At 29.7% G+C, this 18,550-nt stretch overlaps 2 protein-coding genes across 18 annotated transcripts in view; one reads left to right on the top strand and one right to left on the bottom strand.

Moving 5' to 3' along the window:
• The window catches only part of LOC111423645 (short wing), a 58,084-nt gene extending 44,271 nt beyond the window's left edge, over positions 1 to 13,813 (bottom strand). For 7 of the 17 annotated variants that reach the window (XM_071199586.1, XM_071199590.1, XM_071199592.1 and 4 more), the window contains exons 1-3: positions 13,490 to 13,813; positions 13,117 to 13,435; positions 12,937 to 13,064 (exon numbers count right to left, since the gene is read on the bottom strand). In XM_071199586.1, the coding sequence (XP_071055687.1) occupies positions 12,937 to 13,064; positions 13,117 to 13,430 (442 nt within the window). In that variant the 5' untranslated portion in view covers positions 13,431 to 13,435; positions 13,490 to 13,813. Of the gene's footprint in view, positions 1 to 661; positions 725 to 1,074; positions 1,108 to 12,936; positions 13,065 to 13,116; positions 13,436 to 13,489 lie in introns of all 17 variants that reach the window. The other 10 variants (XM_071199578.1, XM_071199581.1, XM_071199584.1 and 7 more) reach the window with 5 other exon arrangements.
• A 186-nt stretch (positions 13,814 to 13,999) lies between these two features.
• Positions 14,000 to 14,789, top strand: LOC111422018 (rhodanese domain-containing protein CG4456-like). The gene is made up of 3 exons (XM_023055217.2): positions 14,000 to 14,151; positions 14,274 to 14,447; positions 14,525 to 14,789. The coding sequence occupies exons 1-3, from the start codon at positions 14,067 to 14,069 to the stop codon at positions 14,743 to 14,745; spliced, it is 480 nt and encodes a 159-aa protein (XP_022910985.2). The 5' UTR covers positions 14,000 to 14,066; the 3' UTR covers positions 14,746 to 14,789.
• The last annotated feature ends 3,761 nt before the right edge of the window (positions 14,790 to 18,550 follow it).

The following is an 18,550-nucleotide window of genomic DNA, read 5'->3' as shown; positions in this document are numbered from 1 at the left end:
GAACGATTGAAAACTGCACCAACATTGTCTAAAATTGGTTTATAAGGTAGCAAAATTGTTCAAAATGATTGGAAATAACTTCATAGCCATCTCATGTTATTCAAAATCATTGCAAATTGGTTAAGCATAATTTTATACTTGTCTAAATTATTAACAACTAGTTTTTAAACAATCCATGTCGCTCAAAATGACTAAGAATTAATTGATTATTATTAAAAACGTGTCTAAATGAATAGGGACTAGTTTATAGCAAGTCCAAGTTCACCTAGTTTTGCACTAGCACTATTACTAGAACTAACACAAGACCTAGAACTAGAATAATTCGGGTTTAGCCGTCTTGAAAGACGAGCGGCTAAGCCCGAATGTTTCTACTTCTAGGTCTAGTGTTAGTTCTAGTATTACACTAACACTATCACTAGAACTAATACTGCTTGAAGAGATCAAAAGGAGTGAAGAATCTCATCATGTGATAAAAAACATTTTGATTTATCCAGCCGAGTCGTTAATATTAAAAAATCTTAAAGATTTAGATACGATATTGAACTTGACTTAATTTAAGTTGACCTTAAACAAGATGAAGTGAATTACTTTTAAAGTCTTTTCATAAACCTCATCACCCTGTATAAACTTTAGAGTTTAATATACAATCGAAAAACTGTACCTTTGCGTGGCCTCCACCAGTCCTCCATGTAACCTTTAAGTGGAGAAGAAGATGCAGAAGATCCTTGTTAGCAACACATACAACAACATGTCACTAACGCAACTAAATAATTTCTTTTTCGTTTTTTTAATAAACCCCGATATTTAACAAATTTGCTAATTTGAAAAAGCTACTTTTCACATATAAATTACTAAAAATAAAAAAAACAATTTCAAAGTGCTTTTTTGAAATATGAGTTCAATTCAACACAGAAGCAATTATAAAAACAATAATAATACTTTAATATTGAACGTTGCTGCACTTTTCTCTTAGAAAACAATTTCTGATGTAGTAATAAATAATAATTAAATATAATAGGGCCTGATTAAAAATAAATCATTATTTTTGTTTTAAGTTTAGTTTACGTTACTCACACTTTCTCCATGTGGATGAATATCCGAAATAATCTAACACCACAACGAGCAGCATTAAAAGAGAATTAAATTAAAACTGAGATATTTATTTGTTCCTTTTTGCATGCTGATTTATTTGTTTCTTTTTTATCTTTAATCAGGCAATAAAAAGCAATTAAAAAAAAATAGCTAAATAATTTTTTTTTTGATAAATTTAAATCATAAAATAAAAAATTAAAAAGCATCACATTCGTGCAGCCAACATAAAACAAATAAAAAATAAATAAACTGAAATATGTAAGTTTCCTTTCTTAATAAGTACACAAAAAACAAAAATCTAATATATAGTTCGTTTTTTTTTCTGTAATACTTGTCAACGTAAATTTTTTAGGGTTCCTGTTGGTATTATCTAGCCCCAGGGATCTTTGATAGGAGAAATAAATTTCAAATATCGGCGTTGGAATAATTTACCATGATGTTCAATAACTTACACCCGTCGTCAAATGTAACTAATGGCAACAATAATACAAACATGGACCAAAAACTGCCAAAATTCCATAGCTTTCTAATAAAAAAACCTGCATTTCGTGCATGTTTTAATAAATTTCGCAATATGAGGCAAACTACGATAAATAGGTATGGGAATGTTTATAATTAATTTGTAGAGAATTAAATTCTCTTTCTGATAGGATAAAAAAATATGGGGCGTTCCATTTAAAATATTCGACTTTCTCGCCATTGAATATGGAGAAAAGTAATTCAATTTTTGACCAGCCTGTATAAGATACTCCGATACAACAAAATGATAATCTATTTGACAACATCTGAAGAGTAATCGTGCCGAAGTAGATCTTTTTTGAATGAACTTTGGCTGAGATATGGAGTTTTAAAGAGCATGTTGAAATTTACCGAATTAAAAATAACTCGAAAACGAAAAACGCTAGGTACCAATAACTTTTATCAAAGTCAACCTATTTTTTTACGTACAATTAAACTGTGTAATAAAAACTATAGCATTTCATTTAAAATAGCGAAGTTATGGTCTACTTCTAGTAGACCGGAAGTGGCGACCATCTTGAAAATATTTAGGTCGAAAGTTCCGAATGAACAATCCATGCTACCAAAATTTCAAATCTCTACGAATAATGGAACCTGAAAAAGTTCTAACGAACCAGTTACGTGAGACACCCTGTATAAAGAAAAAGTACGGAAAAGTGATTAACACTAGATTAACTTCAATTGTAAAACTTCTATTACATGATAATTAACTTCAGGTTTAAAATGTCAACCTCACTTTTGAGATATTTGTAATCTTCATTAAAAATCCTTTAAAATGAGTGTAAACACGATATATTTATCTTCAATATTAATGAAGTTATGGTCAACTTCCGGTTAAGAATGTCAACGTAAGTTTTCAGTTATAATTATTATATTATTTTTGTATATTTGCTATCAGAATTTTATTTAGTTTCGATTTTCGAATTATCATCAACTTTGTTTTTTTAAATACGGACTCGAAATTTTTTTTCGGATGTCAATCATGTCAAATGCTTCTGATGTCCCAAAAGCATGACCTATATGGCAATTATTCAAAAATTATTTCCTGTTGTTAAGTCGTCAACAATCAACAAAACAATATGAGTTTTTCGAATAAGTGTGATACGGCATTGATTTTAAACATCAGAGAAAGCCTTAAAATCTTAAATAAAAAGTAAAAAAAGTCCAGGTCCGTATTCAAAAAACAACAAGTTCATAAAGGTCCAAGAAAATTTCAACATAACAAATGAAATTTATCTAAGCAGGAGTTTTCTTAATAAAATTAGCCCTGAAAAAGTGTTTTAAGAGTTTGAACATTTTCATGAATTGCAGGGTATTTTTGGAAATTCATCTTTTTAGTTTTCTCAAAATATGTACCCTAACCTAAAAACCCAAACTGGTAGAATCACAAAGTAAACGGCATTCCATTACAAATTACAAACAACAAGAACTGTCTGTTATTTACTATCTCCTCCAGCGGTTTTCGGTATCGTATTACGTTCCCTACGAATTTCGGACACTCTGTATTATTTGACATTAATATTATTGTATTACCCAGATTTCTAAATTAGACCAACTTTAAGTGTGGTTTTGAATTATTTTAATTTCAGAAAGGTTGAAGAATATGAGTTACAAACATCAAAGTGGTAGTGCGAAGCGTAAAAAGGCATTACTAAGGGAAAATGAAAAAGAAAAACAAAAAAACGCAATGTTGGCATTCCTTAGAAAGGAGCCAGAAAATCAGCAAGATCTCCCGGAATCACCATTAGAAGATGCTGAAGATGAGGAAATGGATACTCTAACCAGCAATACCATTGAGGTACAAGAACACGAACACGCTGACGATGATGATAGCGTTATAGTAAGTGACTTATTGGAAATTGATCCAGAAACCTGTCAACATAGTGAAGCTCCACTATTTCCCTGTCATCTAGCAGACTGGCCTCAACCTCAAAATATAACTTCGAAATTTCAAGAATATTTCCTTAGAAACAGACCTGACCAAAATATTGACAAAATAAGTGGGTGTCTAAAACAAATGAACGGTAAAAAATCTAGATGCTTACAAAGTTCAACCTTCTATAAATTTAAGGAAAATGGCGAAAAAGCCCTTCGTGAGTGGTTGGTTTACAGTCCTAAATCGGGCTGTGTTTATTGTTATGTATGCAAACTTTTTTCAAAAAAAGGTGTAAACCTTAGTGCCGATGGCTACACTGACTGGCAAAATGCGACTCAGTACTTCAAAAACCACGAAAGGTCGTCGGAACACATAACCTGCATCAGCACAATGATTAATAGAAGTCGAATAGAGGGAAGAATAGATGCAGAAATCGAAAAAAGTTACTTGCAGGAACAAAACTACTGGAAGAATGTTTTATTAAGAGTGCTTGCCACCGTTAAGTTTTTATCAAAAAATGGTTTACCATTTTATGGTTCCACCACTAAGCTTTTTACAAAGGGAAATGGTAACTATTTAGGCTCGTTGGAATTTCTTAGCGAATTTGACCCGTTTTTAGCCAGCCATCTTCAGAAATATGGTTACATTGGAAGTGGGCATGTTAATTATCTTTCTTCAACCATTTGTAATGAGTTCATTCAACTTCTTGCAAATGAGGTAAGAAATGTTATCATCACAGAACTGCAACTAGCCAAATACTTTTCCATTGTCGTCGATTCCACGCCTGATATTTCTCATATCGATCAATTGACTGTCATTTAAAGGTATGTTTTACCTAATGCTCAACCAATAGAAAGGTTTTTGGGTTTTGTGGAAATATTTTCCCATACTGCAGATAGTTTATCAAATGTTCTACAAACCAAATTAAGTGATCTTAATATTAATATCCATTACTGCAGAGGCCAGAGTTATGACAACGCATTAAATATGGCCGGAAAATATAACGGATTGCAGGCAAAAATAAAAGAAAAGACAAGCAATGCACATTTTGTACCATGTTCTAGTCATTCTTTAAACTTGGTCGGTAATAGTGCTGCCGAAAGTTATACATAAGCTTCTAGATATTTTGAAAATGTACAATGCTTATATAATTTTTTTTCGTCTTCGATGGAGCACAGATGGAGCGTACTTCAAAAATGTCTCTCTATTTCAAAAATTAAATTACCATTGGTTAAAAAAATATGTGATACAAGATGGTCAGCACGAACTGATGCTATTAAATCCGTTGCGCTTGGTTTTAGTGAAATAAAAACAGCTTTAGTAGAGCTAAATGAAGATGTAAACCAAAAAGAGTCTACCAGAAGAGAAGCTGGAGATTTACTTTACAAAATGAATACATTTGAATTTGCTTTGATGACAGTAATTTGGAAAAGACTCCTAGACAGAATAAACTCTACCTAAATCACTACAAGTTAATCATGCCAATCTAACTGTAGCTTGTACACTATATAGTGGATTGATAGAATTTGTCAAGAATTTTAGGAGAGAACAGTTTGATGAAATTGAAGAAGAAGCCAAAAAAATTCAGCCAAATAATAGTGTTTACAAGGATGAGATTTCAAGAGTTCGTAAGAGGAAACAGTGTTTTGATAAAGGCCCTGCAGAAGACATTACTTTAAGCGGTGCTAAGAACTTTAAAATAAATACTTTTTTTCCTATATGTGACAAGTTGGTTTTTGAATTAAAAATGAGAATGCAAGCGTATGATTGTGTAAATGAGATTTTCGGTGTATTTTTTGCCGAATTCTCAGATGAAAAATTTAATGTAAGTTTAGAATATATTAAAAAATATTACAATATGGATGTGGATGCCACTGATGATTTAAGGGATGAAATTGTACAATTTAAAGCACTTTGTAGATTAAATGATATTTCCTCTAAAGACCCTCAGGAAATGTTAAAATTTTTAATTGATAACAATATTTTGTCAACCTTCTCTAACGTTGAGGTATTGTTGCGTATATATTTAACTATTCCTATTAGTAACGCATCCGGCGAAAGATCATTTTCTACGTTAAAACGGGTAAAATCCTATCTAAGAAACTCATTAAACGAAGAAAATGTTTCATCGTTGGCTATCCTTAACGTAGAAAACGATATTCTCGATAGATTAGAGACCAATTCTATCATACAGAAGTTTTCGGAAATGAAAATTCGTAAACAAAAATAATTAGGTAGGTAGTTGTTTCTTTTCATTAAGTAGGTATTATTTATTTTGTTCGTTGTTCTTTGGATCGAAGTTTTATTTTTTGTTGTTGTTTTGTTAATTTTAGATTTTGCTTTTTGTACTTTATGTTTTTGTTTAATAAATGTTTGTATTGATTTTTCTAGATTTTTTTATCATAAACTTAAGCTGCCCAAGGTAAGCAAAAAAATTCTTATTGAAAAGTCGTATATGAGACATTGGGGCGTGGGGGCCCGAAATTTTGCTTGGACCTTGGGGCCCAACTGAATCAAACATAGGCCCTGATCGTCGTGAAAAATCCTTTAAAATGAGTCCAAACATGATATGTTTAAACCGGAAGTAATTGTATTTCCATTAATATTAAAGTTAAATATGTCGAGTTTGGACTCATTTCAAAGGATTTTTTATGAAGTAGACAAATATGTCAAAATTAAAAGTTGAAAGTTCGAATTTTTGGCTTTTTGAGATAAATGTGTCAAGTTTGGACTTTTTATGACTAAACCAGAATGTTTCTAGTTCTCGTTCTAGTTTTAGTTCAATAAATATATACAACATAGTAATATCTTATGCTAACTAGCGCTACCTACCACTGCCACTAGAACTAGAAATATTCGGTCTAGTGTTAGTTCTAGTTTTAGTGCAATAAAAATGTGCAACAATGATATCTTATGCTAACTAGCGCTACCTCCCGTGTTATTTGTAAAATGGATAAGATGAGAGATGTTAATCTATTTGTGGAGTCTCTGAAGATGACCAAAAGCCGAAACTAGTTAGATTTAAATTCTATATAAAATATAAGACATAAATTTTCAATTTTATACTAACATCTAGAAAACGACACTGACTCGAAATTGTAATTTCTTGGTGTATCTAAGTCGGTTTTTAGAGATATGATGCAAATCGGACTTGAAATCGTATAACGTGATTGGCGCTTAGCTTTATCCTTTAAAACAAATAGTATTTTAGGTCTCTTGGTATTCTGTATTTTTTCTAAGATAAGTTACACCTTTACCTACCAGGCAGCATGAAAATCTCTAAAAACGATAAAATCCTCCTGATAAATTTATCCGATAGATAAATCCAGTTCTTAGCCAATGAGAGCGCTTAAAACCGCCGTAACCATGGCAACTATCCTCTAGATAGTTTATCAGGAAGATGGTAAAAGTGGGCCTTAGGCCCACTACTACCACTCATAGTTAAAGTCTCTGATAGCGTTATCTATCGGATAGCTTAAAAATTGGTTACTACCACTGTATTTATCTTATAGATACCGCTATCTAACGGATAACTTTTGAAATATCTGTAACCCGTGGATTGGGTGTCGGATAAGTTGCTATCTAAGCGATAACTGCGGATACCTAACCTCAAATAGAATTTATACTGACGTATAACATTCGAGCGTTTTACTATTTCGGTTAAAATAAGAAAAGTAATATAAACTTAAATAAAAAACTATTAATAATTAACATTACTTTTGAATCAAATAGAAGATGTAATATAACCTCCATCCATGACGTAAGTAATTTGTTGATTGCTATTATTTAATGTAAAATTCATCAAAATTTAGTAATAATGCTGTACCTCCTTCAAACCGTTTGTTACTGACTCTTCGGTTTTATGCAATGGGTAACATGTTGCTATCCATAGCAGATTTTGCAGAAGTGAGTGTACAATTGGCATCTTCAGTCGTTCATCATGTTAGTTGTGCCATCACATTTTAACATACAATAATACGAGATATACATACTTTTTGCTTTCCTTGTCATGTAACTGCATCACTTTTTTTGTTTTCTATTACGTTTTTATGTTTGATAACAAATTCAAGAAGAAGTTCGCATTCTTCTTTGATGAAATTGGTGGTTCGTCGCCTTTTCTCAGTCTCCATTTCCAAAATTTAATTTTAAGGTTAGAACAGGTTAGAATATCGTCAAAATACCTAATAGTAGGTTTTTTGACCACATAGAGCTGTCAATTTAACATAATAGACCAAAAAATCCCTAGATTCCTTGGTTATCTCAAAGATTTCTTAACTATGAAATAAATGGAGGTGGTAGTACGCACGACCCTGTTATCTACGAGATAAACTGTATCTTATAGATAGCTTAACTGACAGATAGCATTGGTTTGGTAGTAACGGGCCTTAGTCAAGTGATGTATAACGCAGTCCATTTATTATAATATGATAAAACACATAGATAATGTTATTTAAATTTACTTTTAAGTATAGAATTCAAAAACATTAACTTGGACAATCTGGTGCCTAATAAGCGATTCCTTTTCTGATTAATTGTTGCGCCAACTTCTGAGAATAATCACTCGTTGGACACGAAAGTTTGTAATGGAATGATCATGGAAAATAGCTTCGTAGAAATGCAACTCTCTAAACAAAACGCATGTGGCGCCATCTGTTGGGGATATTTTGGAATTATTCAGCTAAGAACCGAACCACTAAAATACAGGTTGGATCGGGTTTATATATAAAAGCTCCAACCACAGAATAACTGTTTGAAAAGTAATTACGTAGTGGCTCCAATTAACGTTCCGACTGGTTGGGAATTCCTCAGATGTAATTACACCTGTCAAATAATGCCGCCACATTTGAATATCACGGCATCATATGACATTTAAGATTGCATCTGACGAGCTTCCAAAGCTATAATGTCAATTATAATCTAAGTATTTAATCATACCATTATTACTTTATTGTACAGGGTGGTTCATATTCGATGTCCGAATAGGCTATCTCCGAAACTATAAGAGTTAGAAAAGAAATAGCTTACATGTCATAATCTCGTTTTTCGAGAAATTGCTAATGCCAAAAACCTCAAAGCGCTATCGTCTTTTGTTTTCCCCTAGAGGCCAAAATTGAAAATATCGTAAAACCAGCAAGTGCAATTATCTTGGTTATTATAATAGGTGGAGTATTATGACTAAGACATTATATGGACACTTTTTTACAGAGAATTTGGTGACGTAGTCAAAAAAAATGTTTCGGTTTTAGATTTCTAGATATGATGACAATTTTCGTTTTTTTAAATGGAAACAATCACTGATTATTCGCTTATTAAATTCGTTATTTTTTTCTGAATATAAAAATATGAGGTTATATGGGTCTATTTTTTATTGTTTTAGAATAAAGCTAAAAATAAAGTTTTTTTTAGTGTTTACAGTTTCCTGTAAATTACGATACTGTAACTAAAAATTTATATAAAATTTACTTTATTTTCTAACATGTAACATTCTAACATTTTAAACTTTTCGTAATACATCTTAAAAAAAAAATGTGAAATAATGCAATCTATTCCAATTTTTGTGTAAAACAAATATAAATTAAATAGTTCAACAAATGTATTTGAAGGGTTCAGGGGAAAAACGTGATAAGTCCAATATTTCATTAATTGATCTAAATGATTGAACCTTGTAGTAAAAATTACAACCTACAAGATGATCAATGAGTTTTAGAAGAAAACATGTTTAGTCTTGAGATATTCACAAAATAAGTTTAGATGTACAGGGGAAAAACATGGTAAGTCCATTTAAAACAGTATAAAAAACCGTTAAGTCCAAAAAAAACATAATTCTTTCAGCAAACTTTTTTTAGTCCATTTAAACGAATAAAAAATATACAATGACAACAATATTTAGGTTGGTATTACTTGTCATTTATTAAATTTTTAGTTGACAGTGACAGCCGGTAAACGTAATTCAAAACGGTTTGAATACTTTAATAAAATTGTAATTGCAGAAAAAATATAATGTGTATCGCGGCATTAAGCCCTAAATAACTATTATTGTTAATATTATTGTTGCAACAAAACGTGTTCTTTTTCGCCGTCAACGTAATCAACAGTAACAATATAGTAGTTCTGTGGTTTTTGTGTTGTATAATATCTCAAAATATCTGAAAGTCCATTTGTAGGTTTAAGTGAAGATGATAGCGGTGGATGTAAAGAGTTGAAGACAAAGAAAAGAAAAATATTTGGAAGAATTACTGAGGTCGGTAAGAAATTGCGGTTACAAACCCATCAGACAGGAAGAGCCTGCACATGCAAGAAAAAATGTTTAGAACAACTATTATCTAAAAAAAGTAAAGAAAAAATTATTAATCATTTCAATAAATTAAAGTCAAATGACGAACAAAATTTGCATTTGGCAGGATTAATATCTATATTGCCAATTCGGCGAAGAAGGAACAGAAAACCGGAAGCAGAAGTGTTATTTCGGGAAGCTAATTACTGTTATAAAGTCCGCGTAGTCATGGATGAAAATGTGGAAGAAAAAGTTGTCTGTAAGGTAGCATTTATGACTCTGCATGGTATAGGGAGATCAAAAGTCTATTATATACTAGCATCGTTAAAAAATTACGGAACAGCACCAAAGGATAAGAGAGGCAAACACAAAAATCGCCCCAACAAAATTTCTGAAGAGGTGAAGAGTGCTGTTCATGCTCATATTAAATCTCTGAAAGGAAGATCTAGTCACTACAGTTTGCACGATTCCACTAAGACATATCTGCCTGAAGAATTAAACATCAAAAAGTTGTTTTCTGATGTTTAAAGAAATTCATGGCGAACTGAAGATTTCTTATGAAACATATAGAACAATAATGACTTCAACATAGCGTTTGGTTACCCACGTACCGATACGTGTAGCAACTGTGATGAGTTTGCAGCAAGAAAGAAGAGTTTACTATCACAAATAAGCAATGAAACGGATAGGGAAAAACATTTAACACTTAAAACTGAAGTCGATCGCATAGCAATAGAAAATAAACTTCATCTTTTAAACGCAGATACCTTTTATAGAAAAAAGCGAAATTCTAGGAAGTCATGTAAAAAATCTGAAACTAGAGATGCAATCTGCTTAGATTTTGGTAAAAATTTGCCAGTCCCCAATATACCGACCAATGATTTTTATTATAAACGACAACTTTCTGTGTTTGCTTTCCATATCCATATATTGTCAACTGGTGAAAGCGTGTTTTACGTCTACCCAGAAACTGTTGGTAAAAAAGGTAACGATGATGTTTGCTCCTTACTTCACCATTTTATATATAACTTTTAGACACTAAAGTGAAAGAGCTTGTGATATTTTGTGACTCTTGTGGTGGCGAAAACAAAAATGTGACAATCTTTCGTTTTTTACATCACGTAGTACACGAAGAACGCAAATTGACATCATTGAAAATGACATTTCCCATAAGGGGACACTCATACCTAGAGTGTGATAAGAACATGGCTCTTGTGAATCAAAAAATTAGGGTGGAACATCCCGATGAATGGCTGGAAGTATTTAAAAATGCACGGAAGAAGCCATTTCCCTTTCATGTAATTCCAGTTCAGCAAAATTTCTTTCGAAGCTGGACCGTTTACTTGGACACTCTTTATAAAAAAAATTACCGTTTAAATCAAGACCCGTCAGAATTATAGATATAAACCAGGAAGATTCTGATGTTATACGGTACAAAACTGCCTATAATGGTCCTTGGTTCAGTGAATCACTGAAAACTTCTAAAAGGAATCGTTCTAAACCATCTCAACAATTACGTCCAAACGAATTCTCATTACCACAGCATTTATACGATCGTATGTTTAAATTAACTATAACTTAGAAATTTCTATTCTATATTATTAAAAAATATTATTGTTTCTCAAGTCTCCTTCCAATCTCCGCCGAAAAATATCAAAATTTACAGTTCCTCAAAAGGTTTTGTGGCGATAAAGCTGCCGAATATTTTTATTCTTTACCACATAAATAAGAACATTTATTTGTTACAGATTTCGTTAATAAAATTGATTTTGATACTTTAAATAATGTAGTTATATTTTCTTTTTGTTTTATAAGCACCTGTGTTTATTATTGCATTGATCTATCCTCAAATATTAAATTTTTTTCCATTAACTCTTCTTTGGTAAAGAGCAAAAAGATGATAAGTGTGGGACTTACCATTTTCTTGCATTGCAATTCTATTTGTTGCCCTAGTCTGACTTTATTTACGCGTAGAACGCAAACATTTAAGAATTATTGTGTTCACAGAATCAATAAAAAATAAATTCGAATATTAATTACCATAGCAAAATCGAAGAATTACTTCCCATCGGCCTAGAAAAAGTCTGGTAACTTTAAAACAGTTCTCTTATGAAATTACGCATTTGTGACTTATCACGTTTTTCCCCTGGACCCTTCATTTGTTTCAAATATTAGAAATATGTTTTTTAATTTTTAGTTATAATTTACAGGAAACTGTAAATTTAATTTCTTTGAGGACACTAAAAAAAAGTTTATTTTTAGCTTTATTCTAAAACAATAAGAAATAGACCTGTCAAACCCTATATTTTTGTAATCAGAAAAAAATAACGAATTTAATAAGCGAATAATCAGTGGCTGTTTCCATTTAAAAAAACCAAAATTATCTTGATATCGCAAAATCTAAAACCGAAAAATTTTTTTTGACTACGTCATGAAATTCTCTGTAAAAAAGTGTCCATATAATGTCTTAGTTATAATACTCCACCTATAATAACAGCCAAGATAATTGCACTTGCTGATTTTACGATATTTTCAATTTTGGCCTCTAGGGAAAAAACAAAAGACGCTAGCGCTTTGAGGTTTTCGGGATTAGCAGTTTCTCGAAAAACGAGATCATGACATGTAACCTACTTTTTTTCTAACTCTTATAGTTTCCAAGTTAGCCTATTCGGACATCGAATTTGAACCACCCTGTACTTTTACCAAAAAATTTAAATGACGTTTTCATCTGTCGTTCTGAACTAACTTCAACTTTTTAAAAGTTGAATTAACTTTTTAAATTAAAAGAATGATACTGGTAATAATTGTTATTGCTGTCCCTCATCATTCCCACTATTAATAATAAAATTATTAGTTTAATTAAATTATTTTAGTATAGACGCTAATGCCATCTTACGGTGGGATTTCGAAATACAATCCCAAGTTCTCCTATCTAAGATCCCTGGGGTTGGGAATGATTTTACATCAAAATATCAATAAAAAGGTAACATAGCAATTATCACAATTATGTGAAGGTGATAAAACAAAACTTCCTGTTAATTTTGCGCACTTTACAACAATTTGACAGGAATTACAGAAAAAAAATGAACTATAACCAATCCTTCTACCACCCTCCAAAGTTAAAATAAATAAAAAATGATTCAAAAACATCGATTTTTTTAAATTTTTAACTTACCGTCCCTTTCTGGTCCAGAAACGTTCGTTTGGGTTTGTTTCGTATAAACGACAACTTCTTTAGGGGGGATATTCGTCGGTTGACCCGGTACCAAGGTCAACGTTGGCATACGTTTTTTATGTCCAACGCTAAATCACCAAAAATTACTAAATACCACAATTAAAAGACAAACAAACTTACTTATTTGGTAAACTGTTAGGTTGTAACGAAGTATCAGGAGTGTGGTTCCTACTATCGTTTGGAGTAAGCGATTGTGCACTAGAAATACTTGATAAAACCTCCGAAACCGGCGTCACCCCCAAAGAACTAAGCATCTCATCCAATTCCCGGCTTGAACTATCTCCTGCAGCTCCCGAAAGGATATTCCCCGTAGCACCCTCGATATCCTTATGCTCCTTCTCTTTCCGTCTTCGTTCTTTCTCATCACGTATCGCTCTAAGTTTAGCTTTTTTCCGTTCCAATTCCGCTTTTCTATCAGGTCCACTCGCCTTCATTGTCGCTACAAGTTTTAAACAAAAATAAAGTTAATTCATTTTAAAACAAAATATCTTACCTCGATATTTAAGTTCAAATAAACGGAATACACTATAATTCGGGGTTGAAAAGGCGTTTTTTTTAGAACATAAATCGAACTGAACGCACGCCCGACAACTTCAACCTTTTTTTTCAACCGACAACTTTGTGATGACGTAATTCGACTTAATCGATCATCGGGAAATAATTAAACGGTTTATATTGATATCGTTAACAATTTTAAATAATACTTGGGTAGTTTTAAGTTAAACTTACTTGGTAAAAGCGATTTAAAATGCAAATCAATTGCGTTTGACAGATTTGACAGGTTTTGTCATTGAATAATTCATAGACTTCTTGCTATATATAGAGGGGGCGACCACGTCAAAATCGTGACTAATTTTTTAAATTATTATCATTAATTTATTTAAATTTAATGAATCATTGCTTAAATTTAACCTAATTATACACGAATTAAACTTAATAATAATTAAATAATCGACTTTTTAATTCTCCATCTTTATCTAATCCTCAACGTCATCATCATAGATTTAATTCTAACCTAAAATTTTTGAAATGTCAAAACTCCAAAATTAATCCAAATTATTAATTACAAGATGTTTTCCTCAAAAACGCCGTTAATTTTAAGAAACATTTCATCAATAATTTTCAAATCACCTCAAAACCCTCATTTGTATCAAAGTAAGTTTAAAAAAAAATAGCAATTTTTAGTTAGCTTTGATATTAATCAAAATGATAAAGTAAACAAATTATGAAAAAACTAATCCAAATTATCTTTTTCTTAACGACTTTCGTCTCGGCAGGTTCAGTTAATCCAAATCACAAATTTTTTTGCCACTCCGGAGGTGATACGAAAGATGTCACTTACGAAGAAGTTAAAAACATGAAAGATAACAAAACGGTTTATCTCATCGATGTTAGAGAACCTGAGGAGTTAAAAGAAACGGGGAGTATTCCCGGATCAATAAATATTCCTTGTAAGATATTAAATTAAAAAAAAAAATCTTTATGGGGTTATGTAAAATCTTTATAACCTAAAAATTTAATTTTTTAGTGAATGAATTAGAAACAACATTAAAAAACTTATCATCTCAAGATTTTATCGGAAAATATCGACGTGATAAACCCAATTTTGATACTCCCTTAGTTTTTTCTTGCAAAGCTGGGGTTAGGAGTCAAAAAGCTCTAAATATAGCTCAATCATTGGGATTTAAAAGGCTTCGTAATTATAGAGGAGGATGGTTGGATTGGGAGAAAAACATAAAACAATCATAAAGATAATTTAATTGAATTATTGTAATAAAATAATTAAAACCTAATCTTTTTTTTTGCTTAATTTCTTAATTTTCTCTTTTTCCTCTTTACTAAACATAACCAAAGCGCGTTTTTCCTTAGCAGAATAGATTTGATTTTATTTTGTTATTTGCACAGCTTCCATTCTTGGATGTCTTGAGCAGGACATAACATAACCAACTGATTCGTAAGAGGCTATTTGATTGGAGGTTAATCCAATTTCTCCTCTTCTTGGGATTCACTCAAAAAATCGTACCGACTTCGTTAATAGGAATTAAGAAACGACTTGTATCTTAAATTAAAGCTTAAACTTTAATCTTTGATTCTATGTATAATAAGTAATACGTTTGATGATAAAGTTTGTTTGTAAAATCGAGAAATATCAATGTTTAATTATAGCAAAAATCGAAAATATTTGTTAAACTTTAAAAAATCATATCGAATTTGTTTATAGGAATTAAGAAACGACTTGTATCTTAAATTAAAGCTTAAACTTTAATCTTTGATTCTATGTATAATAAGTAATACGTTTGATGATAAAGTTTGTTTGTAAAATTGAGAAATGTCAATGTTTAATTATAGCAAAAATCGAAAATATTTGTTAAACTTTAAAAAATCATACCGACTTTGTTTATAGGAATTAAGAAACGACTTGTATCTTAAATTAAAGCTTAAACTTTAATCTTTGATTCTATGTATAATGCGTAATACGTTTGATGATAAAGTTTGTTTGTAAAATCGAGAAATGTCAATGTTTAATTGTAGCAAAAATCGAAAATATTTGTTAATCTTTAAAAAATCATACCGACTTTGTTAATAGGAATTAAGAAACGATTTGTATCTTAAATTAAAGCTTAAACTTTAATCTTTAATTCTATGTATAATAAGTAATACGTTTGATGATAAAGTTTGTTTGTAAAATCGAGAAATGTCAATGTTTAATTGTAGCAAAAATCGAAAATATTTGTTAATCTTTAAAAAATCATACCGACTTTGTTAATAGGAATTAAGAAACGACTTGCATCTTAAATTAAAGCTTAAACTTTAATCTTTGATTCTATGTATAATAAGTAATACGTTTGATGATAAAGTTTGTTTGTAAAATCGAGAAATGTCAATGTTTAATTATAGCAAAAATCGAAAATATTTGTTAAACTTTAAAAAATCATACCGACTTTATTAATAGGAATTAAAAAACGACTTGTATCTTAAATTAAAGCTTAAACTTTAATCTTTGATTCAATGTATAATAAGTAATACGTTTGATGATAATGTTTGTTTGTAAAATCGAGAAATGTCAAGGTTTAATTATAGCAAAAATCGAAAATATATGTTAAACTTTAAAAAATCATACCGACTTTGTTAATAGGAATTAAGAAACGACTTGTATCTTAAATTAAAGCTTAAACTTTAATCTTTAATTCTATGTATAATAAGTAATACGTTTGATGATAAAGTTTGTTTGTAAAATCGAGAAATGTCAATGTTTAATTGTAGCAAAAATCGAAAATATTTGTTAATCTTTAAAAAATCATACCGACTTTGTTAATAGGAATTAAGAAACGATTTGTATCTTAAATTAAAGCTTAAACTTTAATCTTTAATTCTATGTATAATAAGTAATACGTTTGATGATAAAGTTTGTTTGTAAAATCGAGAAATGTCAATGTTTAATTGTAGCAAAAATCGAAAATATTTGTTAATCTTTAAAAAATCATACCGACTTTGTTAATAGGAATTAAGAAACGACTTGCATCTTAAATTAAAGCTTAAACTTTAATCTTTGATTCTATGTATAATAAGTAATACGTTTGATGATAAAGTTTGTTTGTAAAATCGAGAAATGTCAATGTTTAATTATAGCAAAAATCGAAAATATTTGTTAAACTTTAAAAAATCATACCGACTTTATTAATAGGAATTAAGAAACGACTTGTACCTTAAATTAAAGCTTAAACTTTAATCTTTACTTCTAAGTATAATAAGTAATACGTTTGATGATAAAGTTTGTTTGTAAAATCGAGAAATGTCAATGTTTAATTATAGCAAAAATCTAAAATATATGTTAAACTTTAAAAAATCATACCGACTTTGTTAATAGAAATTAAGAAACGACTTGTATCTTAAATTAAAGCTTAAACTTTCATCTTTGATTCTATGTATAATAAGTAATACGTTTGATGATAAAGTTTGTTTGTAAAATCGAGAAATGTCAATGTTTAATTATAGCAAAAATCGAAAATATTTGTTAAACTTTAAAAAATCATACCGACTTTATTAATAGGAATTAAGAAACGACTTGTACCTTAAATTAAAGCTTAAACTTTAATCTTTACTTCTAAGTATAATAAGTAATACGTTTGATGATAAAGTTTGTTTGTAAAATCGAGAAATGTCAATGTTTAATTATAGCAAAAATCTAAAATATTTGTTAAACTTTAAAAAATCATACCGACTTTGTTAATAGGAATTAAGAAACGACTTGTATCTTAAATTAAAGCTTAAACTTTAATCTTTGATTCTATGTATAATAAGTAATACGTTTGATGATAAAGTTTGTTTGTAAAATCGAGAAATGTCAATGTTTAATTGTAGCAAAAATCGAAAAATTTGTTAAACTTTAAAAAATCATACCGACTTTGTTAATAGAAATTAAGAAACGACTTGTATCTTAAATTAAAGCTTAAACTTTCATCTTTGATTCTATGTATAATAAGTAATACGTTTGATAATAAAGTTTGTTTGTAAAATCGAGAAATGTCAATGTTTAATTGTAGCAAAAATCGAAAAATTTGTTAAACTTTAAAAAATCATACCGACTTTGTTAATAGGAATTAAGAAACGACTTGTATCTTAAATTAAAGCTTAAACTTTAATCTTTGATTCTATGTATAATAAGTAATACGTTTGATGATAAAGTTTGTTTGTAAAATCGAGAAATGTCAATGTTTAATTGTAGCAAAAATCGAAAAATTTGTTAAACTTTAAAAAATCATACCGACTTTGTTAATAGGAATTAAGAAACGACTTGTATCTTAAATTAAAGCTTAAACTTTAATCTTTGATTCTATGTATAATAAGTAATACGTTTGATAATAAAGTTTGTTTGTAAAATCGAGAAATGTCAATGTTCAATTGTAGCAAAAATCGAAAATATTTGTTAAATTTTAAAAAATCATACCGACTTTGTTAATAGGAATTACGAAACGACTTGTATCTTAAATTAAAGCTTAAACTTTAATCTTTGATTCTAAGTATAATAAGTAATACGTTTGATGATAAAGTTTGTTTGTAAAATCGAGAAATGTCAATGTTTAATTATTGCAAAAATTGAAAATATTTGTTAAACTTTAAAAAATCATATCGAATTTGTTTATAGGAATTAAGAAACGACTTGTATCTTAAATTAAAGCTTAAACTTTAATCTTTGATTCTATGTATAATACGTAATACGTTTAATGATAAAGTTTGTTTGTAAAATCGAGAAATGTCAATGTTTAATTATAGTAAAAATCGAAAATATTTGTTAAATTTTAAAAAATCATACCGACTTTATTAATAGGAATTAAGAAGCGACTAGTATCTTAAATTAAAGCTTAAACTTTAATCTTTACTTCTAAGTATAATAAGTAATACGTTTGATGATAAAGTTTGTTTGTAAAATCGAGAAATGTCAATGTTTAATTATAGCAAAAATCGAAAATATTTGTTAACCTTTAAAAAATCGTACCGACTTTGTTTATAGGAACTAAGAAACGACTTGTACCTTAAATTAAAGCTTAAACTT

Source organism: Onthophagus taurus, chromosome 10 (assembly GCF_036711975.1).
Source record: "Onthophagus taurus isolate NC chromosome 10, IU_Otau_3.0, whole genome shotgun sequence".
Lineage (NCBI taxonomy): Eukaryota > Metazoa > Arthropoda > Insecta > Coleoptera > Scarabaeidae > Onthophagus > Onthophagus taurus.
This window is presented reverse-complemented; position numbering and strand designations above follow the sequence as displayed.

What these genes read in the sequence shown, in the direction of transcription:
- LOC111422018 (XM_023055217.2), top strand. Translation starts at nt 14,067, where the DNA reads ATGTTTTCCTCAAAAACGCCGTTAATTTTAAGAAACATTTCATCAATA. An exon ending in AAACCCTCATTTGTATCAAA is followed by an intron (nt 14,152 to 14,273) that starts GTAAGTTTAAAA and finishes TCGTCTCGGCAG; the next exon opens with GTTCAGTTAATCCAAATCAC. An exon ending in CGGATCAATAAATATTCCTT is followed by an intron (nt 14,448 to 14,524) that starts GTAAGATATTAA and finishes TTAATTTTTTAG; the next exon opens with TGAATGAATTAGAAACAACA.